This window comes from Clupea harengus, chromosome 22, assembly GCF_900700415.2.
Source record: "Clupea harengus chromosome 22, Ch_v2.0.2, whole genome shotgun sequence".
Taxonomy (NCBI): Eukaryota; Metazoa; Chordata; class Actinopteri; order Clupeiformes; family Clupeidae; genus Clupea; species Clupea harengus.
The window spans coordinates 493725-508685 of NC_045173.1; the positions used below are offsets into that span (position 1 = coordinate 493725).

The 14961-nt window shown below is 40.0% G+C and overlaps 1 protein-coding gene across 2 annotated transcripts in view; it reads right to left on the bottom strand.

Annotated features, from left to right (window-relative positions):
• Positions 1–13800, bottom strand: part of tox (thymocyte selection-associated high mobility group box) — a 42235-nt gene extending 28435 nt beyond the window's left edge. The window contains exon 1 of one of the 2 annotated variants that reach the window (XM_031559632.2): positions 13187–13800. In XM_031559632.2, the coding sequence (XP_031415492.1) occupies positions 13187–13288 (102 nt within the window). In that variant the 5' untranslated portion in view covers positions 13289–13800. The remainder of the gene's footprint in view (positions 1–13186) is intronic. The other variant, XM_031559633.2, reaches the window with a different exon arrangement.
• Positions 13801–14961: the final 1161 nt, after the last annotated feature.

The window sequence follows — 14961 nt, forward strand, 5'->3', positions numbered from 1 at the left end:
ACTTTTAACTCCAATGGGCTGCAAATAGAATTTAATAAATGATCTAAGAAGGATCTCATTGTATATATTCTCTGCTGCGCAGTAGAGGTCATTATTTTGATGTGTACTGCTCCTGACAGATCATGTCCATTCCTCTTCATTTGATCCTTCATGACCTTCGACCCCCTTTGCTCAATTGGCCTAATGCATTTGCTTCTGTGTCAGTGGCTGAAATATCTGGAGGTGACATATCTCCTGCTCAGCGATACATACCATAATCCAATAGAGCCAATACTATTTCTGGCGTCTCCACCTGCCCCCCTCATATCTCTCCACTGCCTCTTCACATTCATCATGTTGTATGATGTACACATTGCCAGCAGCTCGTTGGCCACTACAACACATTTGTGTAGCCTTCATTTCTTTGTGGTACCAGTGTCTTGGTGACATGCCTTTTTTCAGGAGATTCTGAATCCTAATATATCTTCATCACAGTGAGATTCTGAATCCTAATATATCTTCATCACAGTGAGATTCTGAATCCTAATATATCTTCATCACAGTGAGATTTTCCAAAGAACTGGAATCAATTTGGGGGAAAATCAGTATGGGGAAATCAGAGATGGGTGAGGGTGTGTGTGTGTGTGTGTGTGTGTGTGTGTGTGTGTGTGTGTGTGTATGTGTATGTATTTGTGTGTGTGTCTTAAGACATTTATTATGTATCAGCATGCCTGCTATTTTAGGTTGTGACTCATAATTGCACTTTAAACTTCCCATGTGAACATAGCTGGACCATAAAATAGCCAGAATATGTCTGTGCCTACAGCCAGTCTCCATGTTTGCCTTTCAACATGCACATATGTTCATGGAAATGGAACAAAGTACATGTCAGTTTCACACTGAACCAACAGAGATGTGGACAATAGCTCCCGTCTCCGTGTAGTAGATGTGAGTATATTGTTCCGTGTTCACACTCAAACCTCCCCCTCAGTCTTTACAGGCTGAAGTCAAACAAGGACAATAAAGGCATGACTGTCATTAACTCGTGGCACACAGGGAAAATCATTTCTGTCCACTTTCATTTCGATAGAAATATAAAAAGGTCAGATATTCTACTGTACGTGAGTGTGATATTTCCGACTGACACATTAACTCCACCTCCCACCAAAAAATACAACTTCCATCCAAAAATGCAAAATCAATTGGTTCATATAAATCAGAGAAATCAGCAACATGACTAAACAGAAAGCTTTCTGAAAGGAACATGCAAGGGTTTGTTGTCAAACCAAATTACACACATTCTTTCTCTGGACAAATCCTAGTCTGAATAACAAGCAGCCAGAGAAGTGGGTCAGGGTCGCCATGGAGAAAAAGGGGGGTTAGATTTCTCAGTCTTCACATTCAGTATTAAGAGTGGCAGTTATCTTTGACTTGAAGTGATTCAAATGATGCACAGCCTTTGTCTGCACTATGTCTTGTTTGTTTCCTCCTGTTCTCTTCCCAAGAGCGTTTTACACTGCATGTTTCACTAGTGTCATTTACTCAGGATGCAGAAGTCTCATATCAAAGCTTAAGACATTTAGACATAGGCCGACTTCTAGGTAATCTTCTTTGAAAATAAAGACAGCTTTTTATATGATGTTAATCTTTTAATAAATACTTTAATAAAATGTGTGAAGGTAAACATAGAGGTCAAATCTAAGTGCCTGTAGTTATGAATGAGAAAACATGAAAGAGAAGATGCATCGAGATGCAACGATAATCGTGTTATAATGAAATCATTACACTTTGCATCCTAATCAAATTGGATCTTGAGGCCAGTGAAGATTCACACACCGCTAGCTTAGACTGAGCCATAAACAATTCCAACCCATCAGCACCTTGCTTCTGAAGAACGGGACGGAGGAGTGTAATTTGATTGGCTGTTGAGTTGAAATCTTCTCAACCTTTTGCCAGAATTGTGCACTTTTAAGTGAATAGGGACTCCACAGCTGATGCTTCAGGGGCTGATTAGCAATCAACCCTAAAAAAAAAGATTTCAACAACTAAAAACAATATTTTATAGTTTTACATTTACGTTTTATATTTTAATAAATTACATAAATTATAGCTTGTTTAAGTTATGTTATGGAATTAAGTGCCAATTCCAATCCTCGCACCATTCTTCAGGTTTTCCTCTAATTGCCATGAAATGCAATGACATGATGCATCAGTGGGACATTGGGACAACATACAGTATAAATGAGGACATTCTAAACTGTAGTACGATGGGAAACTGCTCTGCAGACTGCAGCATTGCAACACATAGCACTGGTACTGCTTGAGATGCTTGTGCAGAGGTCCACAAAATGAGCTTTTGGCTTATAAAATAGACTTTCTATTGAGAGAGTCACTCTACAGCACTGCAAGAATTCAAATCTTACTAAATAGACTTTCCATTGAGAGAGTCAATGTACAGAACTGCAAGAATTCAAATCTTACTAAATAGACTTTCCATTGAGAGTCACTGTACAGAACTGCAAGAATTCAAATCTTACTAAATAGACTTTCCATTGAGAGACTCTACAGCACTGCAAGTATTCCCAGTAGATGTAAATCGAGTTATATTTAAGGTAAGGAAAGGTTCTGCCTGAGTAGGCGATTGCATGTTTGTTATTGCAACATTTGATACATAGAAAGTAGACTCACTGTCTACAGACATGTACTAAACAATTACCACTTTAAACAATTAACGCTTCAGCACAGTCAAGGACACTTTGTCCCTATTTCCTAACACAATTCAAGACATGGTATCTCATTCCTGTTGCCATGGCATTGCATACGTCCACTGTAAAGCTGCTATCTTGGTAGTGATGCCAGTGTGGTGGAAACTAAACTGAAGCACTGATGTGGAGGACATGACTAACACTTCTTCTTGCCCAAGACCTCGTCCCATTAGGCAGCTCAACACACAGCACTGGTGTGGAGGACATGACTAACACTTCTTCTTGCCCATGACCTCGCCTCGCTTTAGGCAGCTCAACACATAGCACTGGTGTGGAGGACATGACTAACACTTCTTCTTGCCCATGACCTCGCTTTAGGCAGCTCAACACATAGCACTGGTGTGGAGGACATGACTAACACTTCTTCTTGCCCATGACCTCGCTTTAGGCAGCTCAACACATAGCACTGGTGTGGAGGACATGACTAACACTTCTTCTTGCCCATGACCTCGCTTTAGGCAGCTCAACACATAGCACTGGTGTAAAAACCAGAAACAAGCTGCTAATCAAAAGGGATAACAGAACAGAGTACTTTCAACACGAAGATGTCTATATCAAGTCTTCAGCTCTCATGAGAGTACGTTCAACACCAAGATGTCTATATCAAGTCTTCAGCTCTCATGAGAGTACGTTCAACACGAAGATGTCTATATCAAGTCTTCAGCTATCATCAGGTTCAATACAAATCAAATGTCTGCAACACAATAATCATGAGTGTACTTTAATGTTTTTTTTTGGTGAAATCTGTAATGACTAAAACCATAGCCATGTATTCCTTTTGAGAGCTGCAGTAACATACGCAAACCCCACGTTTCTCATTGAGTCCTAACAAAAGACCACACCTCTAATTTCTCCCATGTTGTTGGAGGTGCAGGTGATCCAACACTTGTGAAGGACTACTGTTTCCAGACGGAATCAACCCCCACTTGTGCAGAAGTATTCTCTATGTATGTGTATCCGGACATATGGTAGCCAAGCGTATTCGTTTGTTTAAACTTTCCTTCCCCTAGTTTAATTACAATGGAGCAGCTGCTCCTTGTTTACACGGTGTCATATATTTGCACTGTCTCCCTTTCCTCTCCCTTGTTTGCTGCGGGGAGAACACTCGACTGAACTGGTACATACTCTATATACTTTCACAGGTACACAACACCCTTTTAGACATTTAAATCAGGCCGTGGAAAACTAAAAAGGGCAGATAATGTGTTAAATTCAAATAAATCCAGTACACTCTCATACCTGACTGTTAGTACTATTGACAGTTGAGCTTTGTGTAAAATATCTGAAATGACCAACATTTGCTTTTAAACTTGGATAGTGTTGATTTGTGTAAAATACCTGAAATGACCAACATTTGCTTTTTAACTGGGTTAGTGTTGGTTTGTGTAAAATACCTGAAATGACCAACATTTGCTTTTAACTGGGTTAGTGTTGGTTTGTGTAAAATACCTGTAATGACCAACATTTCCTTTAAACTGGGTTAGTGTTGGTTTGTGTAAAATACCTGAAATGACCAACATTTGCTTTTAAACTGGATTAGTGTAGATTTTGAATGACTACTAAGCCTTTTAAACTTGGTTAGTGTTGATTTCGAATGACTACTAAGCCTTTCAAACTGCTCAATCATCTTTTTGCAAATTAAACCCCACTTTGCACATTTCAAGTGTAAATTGTGTTTCTGCAGATTTGACAGATTCTGCTTCAAAAGCCCTCCAAATGTAAGAGAAGAAATCACTTTAAACTCAAAGGTATATCCCACTTTTTCCAGAATTGATTATTCATTTGTCAAACTTTTTCACACTTGTAACCTGATGTTAAATGTGTCTTTTAATTGGAAACATGTATGTTTAGGTCAATGCGCTATAACTCCTACTTCATAGAGGTGTGCTTGCTTAACCTCAGTGATGAATTCATGACCTGGACTGTTCTAATCATTATTGTAAATGTGAGATATATCCTCTAATACCCCAGTGATATATACTAATTACTGATTGGCTGGCAAGTGTCTGATATTTATGTATTTTGAGACACCTAACGATTCATTGCTTAACTGTAATTTCTACTAATGTAACAGTGTGTTTAGGCAGGCAAGCTAATGTACTATGAACAAAATAAATGTTTTTGATTTTCCATTTTGTCAGGTGGTCGCCTTTGTGTTTGCTCCAGGGGGGTTCAGGCCCTGGGCTCTGTAAAGCGCCTTAAGACACTTTGACTGTTTTGGCGCTATATAAATAAAACTGATACAAACATGATAAATAGCCTAACACTGATATCATCTACCCAACGCTATCCTTATCCATGACAGATGAAAGTAGTACCACAGACCTTAGAACAGTAATATTAATAATCTTTCCAAACACACATTTAAGACTCTCCTCTGAGAGGCTTGCACAGTGATGCAGTAATGCACCATTGTAAAACATGAAGGGAGGTCAGTGTCCAGTGTGGCCCTACAGGGGGGTGTTCAGGCACATCTGGTGGATGCAGGTAACATGACCTCACGCATATTGGAATTGGCCTGCAGTGGTGGGGGGGACACAATGCTCTCCCCAAAGATCACAGTGACTCCCCTCCCCTCCCCTCCAGTCAGCATCAATACGCTTGACAGGTGCCACTTACCCACCAGAGAACACTCATCTGAATGACAGTCAGGGCCGTTAGTTAGCCCATAGTTGGGGCTTAACAATAGGGCCAGGGGATGTGTACAAAGGCACTTTGTTAGTACACTAGTGTTTGAGAGGCAGTGGGTTGGGTTTGGGATGCACACACACAAATACATACACACACACACACACAAATACACACACACACACACACACACACACACACACACACACACACACACACACAAATACACACACACACACACAAATACACACACACACACACACACACACACAAATACACACACACACACACATACACACACAAATACACACACACACACACACACACACACACACACACATACACACACACACACACACACACACGGTGACATACAGAAAGATAATTGGGGCTATGGGTTATCAGAATCTCATAAATATAAAATGGAAATATGACAATGCTGAGTTCCAGCCATTCTATCCCCACCTATAAACATTCATAGGGAATACATGTGAATATATGTGACAGAAACATGTTATATCTGTGCTGACAGAAGATACAATATTTAACTGATCATAATATTGGAAAACCACAAAACCAATTGTTTAAATGAATACAACTTTGAGGACAATATTGTCTTTATGTGAGAATACACCTGCCATTAAAACCCGTCTCATATCAAGGATTTAATGTAGATGATTTGACCAGATGAACCACATTGAGAGCCGATCGCTGTGTCACATCACATCACATCCTGTGTGAGAGAAGATAGAAGAAGAAGAAGAAGAAGAATAGAGATCCGTGCGATGACATACTTCTGCCCACATAGTTGTTGTATGTGGATTGACAACACAATTGCATTTCTACTGGAGTTCAATGTGATCATAACGCCTCCCTGACCATCTCCGGAGGTTTGAGTGCATTTACACCTGTACTTTCATGTGGTCACACAGTATCCCATCGCAATCCCATCACCCAAAATGCATTGTAATGCCAGGTGTAAAAAGCCCCCAAGTTTTCTGGGAAGGGACCACCCAGTTGTCTTCCAGGTATATTTAACAGTACGGAGACCAACATTAAAATAATGTTACATCCACACTGGTTTTAAAAGTAAAACTATCTCTGTTTAGACGAGCACATGATGATTCATGTACACTGGACGTTTAAGCAGACGGCAGATTGTCTACTCTGCCGTAAAAGGGTCACACGATAGAAGCGCAAATAATCAGGGAAGGTTACGTCGTGACTGATAAGCCCCTAACTGGAAATGAGCGTTTCCAAAAGTCTCAGTTTCTGCCTCTCTAGGGGTACGTTTCCCAAAAGCATAGTAACTATGTTAGCCACTTACAGAGTTGGCACCATGCAGCTGCAATGCAAGTGTTTCCCAAAACCACAGTTCCAACTATCGAGGTATCTATGTTGGTGTTTTCCAAAACCATCATTCCCAAACACTGTTTTTAAGTTGTATAGTACGAACTACAGCTCTCAACCTGTGCTCAGAATCTTAGTTCCAGTGATCACCACTGGTAATATGTAACCTATACTATATAATAATATTCTCGTGTTGTAGAGAAGGAATATGGTGTATGTTTTACATAGAACTAGTAACAGAGGATTAGGATGATAATTATGCAGACTAGAGAATTCATTTAGGCTGGATATGAACCCATTATCTCCAAAGTGCAGGCTTCAGGTAGGAGACTGAATGAGGGTTAGCCTACTGAGTCACAGAGTTGACGACAAACGTGTGTTTATTTGGAAATAACACAATAGCCAACTGTTCAACATGAATATGTAAAGGCCTATAAAAGGTAATTGAATACAGACGAGAATTTCACGGGGTCATCAGTGAAGAGGACATCATATGCAAACAAATTTGAAAGGTCAAATCACAAACACCATTGGTTGATATTTAATCAACCTGCCTTTTAATTGTGATGCTTCATGGCAAACAACCTTATAGGCTACAACTAAACTAATTCTGTTGCTCTGCTTTAGCCTAGCATTATATTTCTCTGCTTTAGCCTAGCATTATATTTATCCTGGTTATATAAGCATTATATTTCACAGGCAAATACTGCTGATGTGCAACACAACTAGCTTATCAAAAACTTAACCTGGGGCAATTTGAAACAGTTTTTTTCTCGATACTGTATCTAGCTTCCAGAGGAGTATCCATCGATTCCTTACAGACAAAAATGCCATATAATAAACAACTTACTAACCTCGACCGTAAATTTAACGTAACGGAAAGTCATTGTAACTTGAATTCAGCAAGTAATGAGTTGCTACGCAACACCTGAAACTTATTTTTCGTGAGAAGACTTGAGAGCTCAGCAAAACCAAAAAAAATTTCTATTTACAATTACCATTTTTCATTTACAAAATAAAAGGAGAGAAAAATGCCAAATAATAAACAACTTACTAACCTCGACCGTTCGGTCATGCCGGGAAATATCAAACTTCGGCTTTGGCGTATCAACCTCGCTATGACTCCGTTGATGCGCCAATTTGTCTTTCCTGGCATGACCTTACTATCGGTTAATAAGTAGTTATTATTCAGTTCAATTCCATTCTATTTATAGACACCAATAACAAGCGGAGTAGGTTCCCTGACATTACCTACTACTTATTCAATTCAATTCCATTCTATTTATAGAACACAAATAACAATTCCAATTGTCTCAAATGCTTTCCAGAGCTACTTATCACACTACGACAATTGTCATCTGTCAAACACAGCTGCGTTTGGTTTTAAACCTTTAACACTTTTTTTCTGGCAAATGGCATCAGAAATAACAGAGACAGGAGCTAATGTGGCCTGTGCCAGCGCAGACTGTCTCTCCCAGACTGTCTCTCCCATACTATCTCTTACATACTGTCTCTCCCAGACTGTCTCTCCCATACTGTCTCCCACATACTGTCTCTCCCAGACTGTCTCTTACATACTGCCTCTCCCATACTGTCTCTCCCATACTGTCTCTCGCATACTTCGCCTTGTAATGGTGCCACCCTGGGCTCTATCAATAGTGTTTTCTGGAATCGGCTGCTCTGGACTGCCTATGTACAGTGATAGCAGTCATTTGGAATGGATCTATAATCTCTCCCTTCTCCTTTTTAGACTCATCTGCCTTGTCGGTGTTGTGAAATGAATAGCCAACATGTATGGCAAAAAGCACTGATACACAAAATGGGTGAATTCCCCTTTCTTCACTGTTCTCAGTCTACATTTGAGGGGATGAGCAATCTACTGATTGGTGTTTCTTCTACACAGCACCTGCATAGGTAGTCAGAGATTCTCTTGATTCATTAAAGGTCTCACAATGAGAAACTGAAGCAGGAGCCATGAAATAGCACACATGATTAATGACATGAAAGCTTGAGATGAGACTCACTAACAATCACAGGGAAACACATGAAATGCACCCACATATATATCTGGGAACAGCTAGAGCTCTGGAATAGAAATGGAATCTTATTTCACCTGTTTTTGATGTAACTTCCTATATTCCAATGTTCTTCCATAGCTATAATTAAGACCTTCGTCAGGTTTTTAATGGCACACACGACACACTGGAACACACACGTGCATATATGGAGGCGACACAGGACACACACACACACACACACACACACGCAGGTAGGCCTGAGGTCGCGGTGAATTTATTTTCTGCTTTTTCCCATCCTGGACCGTCCTTCCTCAAGGACCCCCCAGGAGCAGTGGGCAGCTTGTAGCGCCCGGGGACCAAGTGAAGTGAACTGTCCATCTTTGGTCAGGGATGGACATGTGTTCTGTTATTTTGCATGTTTTTTCTGTTGGGGTCTTTAGTGGAGGAAACCCCTTGTGAACACGGGGAGAACATGCAAACTCCACACAGAAAGGCCCGGGAGATAGCCCACCTGAGCACTCTGCACCCTAGTTAACATATCAGTGTTTTAATAACATATTCAAATAAGTTAACCATGAGGCCACGGCGAAGGCCAAACAAGGTTTAAATGTAAATACATATTTACATTATCAGTATCTCTATGGATCAGTCTTAGTCTAAATAGCTCACAGTAGCTACCAATCATTCATGTTCATCTCATTGTGGGTATAACCCTTCACTGTGTGAGAGGCTGTATCTAACCCTGCGGCAGACATTAAAATGAGCCTTTCAACAAATGTGAGTGCATGTTACTTTTCTTAAAAATTGAAAATAAACTATAATTGTGGCATGTGGTAGTTTAAGCACCCTTCAACTTTCTCAATGTTGTAAGTCCTTAACTGATGTATTGGGACTTCTGAGGTAGGTCCAAATGTTTTATTAAGAGTTATCAGTTGATGATTGTAGCCCATGATAAATTGTCTGACTTCAAACATGAGGTATAACCCTCAATAGCCATTAGCTCATCACAGCAACTGACTTAAGGATGGGAAAATGAAGGTAGTATTTTCCTGCAATGTAAATAATTGCCACCATCGACATGTTTTTCTGTTCTTACTCTACCTCCCTTTGTAATAGTAACCCTATGAGCACACTGTATACGCACTTAGCTGTTTTTTATGGATCATATGTATTATGTACTTTTACCACTTGTGTGCTAGCATGCTCATCATGCTACATGTATGAGTTCTTCTGCTATGCTGCTGATTGTTTCCCCTCCCCTTCTGCCACACGACCCCCCCTTCTTTTTCTATCTCTACCCGGCCGGCCTCAAGCAGATGCCCCCCCCCCCTTCTCTTTCTTTCTTTCTTGCCCCTGTAGCCATTTTTCTGGCACTAAACGGGTTCAGGTACTGGGCGCAGTAAAGCGCCATGAGACAATTTGATTGTTTTGGCGCTATATAAATACAAATGTTTCTGCTGGCCAGAAAGATAAAGCAATGACCCTGTATGAATGACAGCAAAGTTCCTGCGGGAAGAGTTCACTGTACTTGCAAGGTAATAAAAAGGCAACTTTATCTACAACCTCATCCCAACAGTCAGGTTCTCAAGTTTGCAAAGCAACATCCGCAAGTTCTTTTGGAGACAGGTGCTGTGGACAGATGAGGTTCAAATTGAGCTCTTGGAGGAGGGAAGGAGCAGCATTTCATTGACACCTTGTGAACTGTTAAACTTGGAGTTGGATCTATGAAATATCAGGAAATTCTGGACATAAAAGCCATGCAGTTAGTCAGGAAACTGAAGCTAGAAAGAGGCTGACTAAAACACGACGATGCTCCCATGAACACCTCACAATCTAGTCCTATTACTTTAAGAAAAACCAGCTGAAGACTTTGGAGTGGCCATCACAGTCCCCTGACTTCAGCTTGACTGGAAATCTATGGATACTTAAACGTGATGAGTATGCATGACGGACTAAAAGTATCTCAGATCCTGAAATGACATGTGGGGAAGAGTAGGCGAAAATTCCTATCCCTATTATCTGGCTAAAAAAAGTTATTTTTACCAATAAGCTTTCAAACACATACGAGTCCATCCCTATTCTTACCCAAGCACCCAAGTACCATGTAACATCACTTTCAGACTGGCAGATGATGTATGTGGTCAACACCACATCAATTATGAATCATCACTCCTTGTGTTAGAGACATGTGGTAATCTATGAGGATCATTTATGAATCATCACTCCTTGTGTTAGAGACATGTGGTAAACTATGAGGATCATTCCCCCCTTCCTCCATAGAATGGCACAAATAAGAAGAAAGAAAAGTGTTGTTGTCAGCTAAATTCATAAGTCATATTCATTGTATATACTGTACCCGCTGTGCATTTTAAAAACTACTATTACCAAACTGAAACATGACTGATGAAGGACTAAGACTTTGTGTGATGTGTTCAAACCTGCCTATCTACAGACAGTCTTTGCATGGGCAGAATGATTCATGCAGTGTAAACAGCACGCTTACATCATCTCAATCACTGGAATCACTCAAAGGCACCAAGCTCCATTTCAACTCAGAGTAGAGTGCTATCTGAAAGTCATTACTCCTGAAATAAATAACAGACTTTCATATGGGCCTGGCTTCAGTACTGGTTTTGTCCACAGATTATTAACTAAAACTATACCAACCACATGGACATAAGTTGACCTGACAAATGATTTTGTTGATGTTAAATGTAGAAAATCCATCCCAGTGGGTTTATAATGGAAAGAGGTTTATAATGAAAATATGAAAGTGTGTATTCTATAGGTACTAAAGTTGGCCCTCAACACAGAAACAGACACTCATCTTTAATTGTTCTGCCAGCCAGCAGATATGTTCATTAATTGACATCTTCTCTGCAAAGAAGAGCTGTGTTGATGAGTGCAATATCATTTTTTCAAAGCTGTTACAATTACTATTATGTTACAATTCCATATGCCTTCAGAAAACAAAGTTGAGCTGTAAAACTGGTAAATAAAGCTGTGTGCTTTTGCGTGTGTGTGTGTGTGTGTATGTGTAGAAATGTAAGTGCAAAGTTTGGTGCATTAACAATAAGCCTTTTGGTTCTATTTCAACTAATACGATTTGGGGTCAAATGTGTGGTCCGAGAGGTAAAACAGGCCGAGTTTGTACTGATGACAAAATCATATTCACTGGTGGTACTCATTTAGCCAACTGGAGCTCACATAATCAGAGCATCTTTTGCAGTAAAATGACACTTTATAGATTATATCTAAAGGCCCATCCCTCCTTCCAACAGCCACTCAATTCCCATCCATGAATCCCCCTCCCCCATCCACACAGACAGACACACATCCTTCCCTTACTGCCTTCACTCTTTCACTCTCATAGATGGTAAGGTATGATTATAGTACGCAAGTAAATACATCAAATCGTCAAATCTAGACTGATAGATTCAAGTGCTAAGGAGATTAAGTTGAAGTTCTCTGTTAAGTTTTAGTTCTCTTTGATGTGTCACAACTATAGAACAGAAGATCTGGAAGGCTGGAAGGTAAACCTGCATATTGGTACTTCTCAACATTCAGTGAATATCTAGAAGGGAGAATCAGAAGGCATCGGGAGAAATAATATCCCAACCCCCACTCTGCTGCTCCACAGTAACTCTACCCCTCCTCCCTCATCCAAAGAGAGAAGGGTGGGGGATATAGAGAGAGGGAGAAACAACACCATCACTATGAAAAACATCAGACTGGTGGCTTAGTTGTTTCTAATGGAACAGAGCAAACTTATCTGATATCCGCCATAATCAAGGTGATGGGTTAATAGTAAAGCACAATTAAGTCGCTATTAATAATTCTTAGTTATCAATCACTGATCACTGAATAATAGTAGGATATGGGCTACTTGAGAACAATACACTATAATGAATAGCAAAGGCAAACAGAGTTGTTTTAAATGGTGGGTTGTCAAACGGGGAATCAATATAACGTCCACAAACAAAAATGTAACATTTACATGAACACCACGAGGGAAAGTGAGAAAACACGCTTCTGCAACTGAGTCATAGCAAAGTGCGCGCAATTAAGATGGCCTAATTAGCTTACAACGAATTAACACAAGAGAGGTTTATCCTGTTACATTCTCAGTTGATAACTGACTGATTGACCATCGAGGACTTAACATATCGTCAAACATGAAGGCTAAAGTGATATAGAGTGCAACGCAAGGCTGCCATTCCAATACAAGCCACAAAGAAAAACACTACTTCATCTTTCTTCGTGGTTTTAAAACCGATATTAGGCTAAGCAAGGTTACAAACTCATGCGGGGAACCTCTTCCCATCCCTGTCGATAGGTTACGATCGCAAGATACCTGATGTCATTTAAGGTTTTTTTTTTCTTTTACAGTCTATCATGAATAGGTCCGATTCAGATTATTGGCCAATAAACCGTTATATAGCCTACCTTATTGCAATATGGAGAGTCCAAATAGTGTGACGGTCCCAGTCGCGGAGGTTCTGCTGCAAGTTGTGACTGTGTCGGAGGTGGATAGAATCTCACGTCCATTTCAGTAAAAACATCAAGTCCGATTTTCGACTACAGCAGTGAACGGCAAACACCCTAACCTACTAGTCGATGTTACCGTAGAATTGAATAGCTAACAGTGTTGAGAGATGCAGTGTTCTCACATCCGTCGGTCGTCTATACCAAAGTTTTAAGTGAACCAGTTGTAAGTCCTTCAGCAGTGGCCGATTCTGTTGGCAAGTTTAAAATACAGGCTATGAACAATCTACAATAATGTCATGTTTTTTGGTTCCGTTTCTGAGGAACTAAACATAAGGTCTTGAGTTAGCCTACACAGGACACCGACTGAAACAGGCTTTCGGTCGTGTCCAAGCACTTACCACAAAAGAATCGAAAGACGGAAAGTGAGGTTAAACTACCACTGACTTGTACATGGGGGCGCCACAGTAAAGCCTCCAACTTCATCAGCTCCGAGTTTCATTTAATATCGGTGAGGTCGATTGCCAGCTAGGCTACTCAAATAGGCTATTATTATTTATAGGCTACTATAGTCATAGGCTACGTCATGGGATGTTGCTGTTGTTGGAGCTATTCAACATATGCTAAACGGTTTACATATGTTGGAGCCGACCCTATATTTCACTATATCGCTTGCATTGGAAATTCAGAAACGCACACATAGTACTGAATACACCGTATACAATGATAAATTCGGGAACGAAGGGGTATCAGCAATTAATTTAGTGCATTTGAACAAGGTGAAGCTCAAAGTAGCAGTGCATATTCGAACAGAAAACAGCAAGTGCTGCTTTACATCAGGAATGGTATATTAAGAAAATGAAATAGGCCTGGTTATTTAGCCTGTGTAAAGGGAGGACAATTGTGTTTGAAATAGGACTTATCATGAGGGAGGCTGATGAATGTTATGAAATGAAGAAGGAAGGAAGGTCTGCTCTGTGTGGATATTGTCCTCTCAAATGGAACACTGAAAAATACTGTAGTGTAGACAGATCTGAGGTCAGTGTCAGAATTTACCCTTCTGCTAATCTCAATACTGATGCGGAAGTCAAACCCAGTTTGATACTACATTCCATGACATGCTCAGACACAAAATGTTCACCTCGTTAATTCATTTTGAAAGAGATGTAGGTATAAATCCTGCAAATCTCAATGATATATTTTTTTTGTCAATACACTGTACTAGGCTACGTAACGTAATATGTGTACTAAACTTAAAACAAAAGTGACCTGATGTAGTGTGAGTAAAGGCAGCTCAAGAAAAATCTTTATTGAGATTGACAAGAACAGCAGAACATCAGCTCTGTAAGCACAGTAAATAAAATGCTGAAGAAAGTTTGCAAAACCATTAACATTTTCAGCAAGCTTGACGTTTTGTGAAGGGACAATACATGGCCCACACTGGGTGAATGAATGCAAAGAGAGGTTCCTATTTCATTAACCTTTCAATATCATTTGGCATTTGAGGCATTGCAGCAGACTTGATTTGATTTCTGAGTGGGTTGAGGTGGAAGGTTTGATGACACCGCGTTGATTAATCATATGTATTATGTATTAAGACAAGGAATTGTGAGATTTAATGACATAAACAGACAGTGCAAGCTTTACACCTACCGACAAAATACAGTGGGGGAGGGGTGTTTCTGTTAGGAAGTTCTGGTTGTCAATATGGCATTATTATTCACCATGGCTTCACA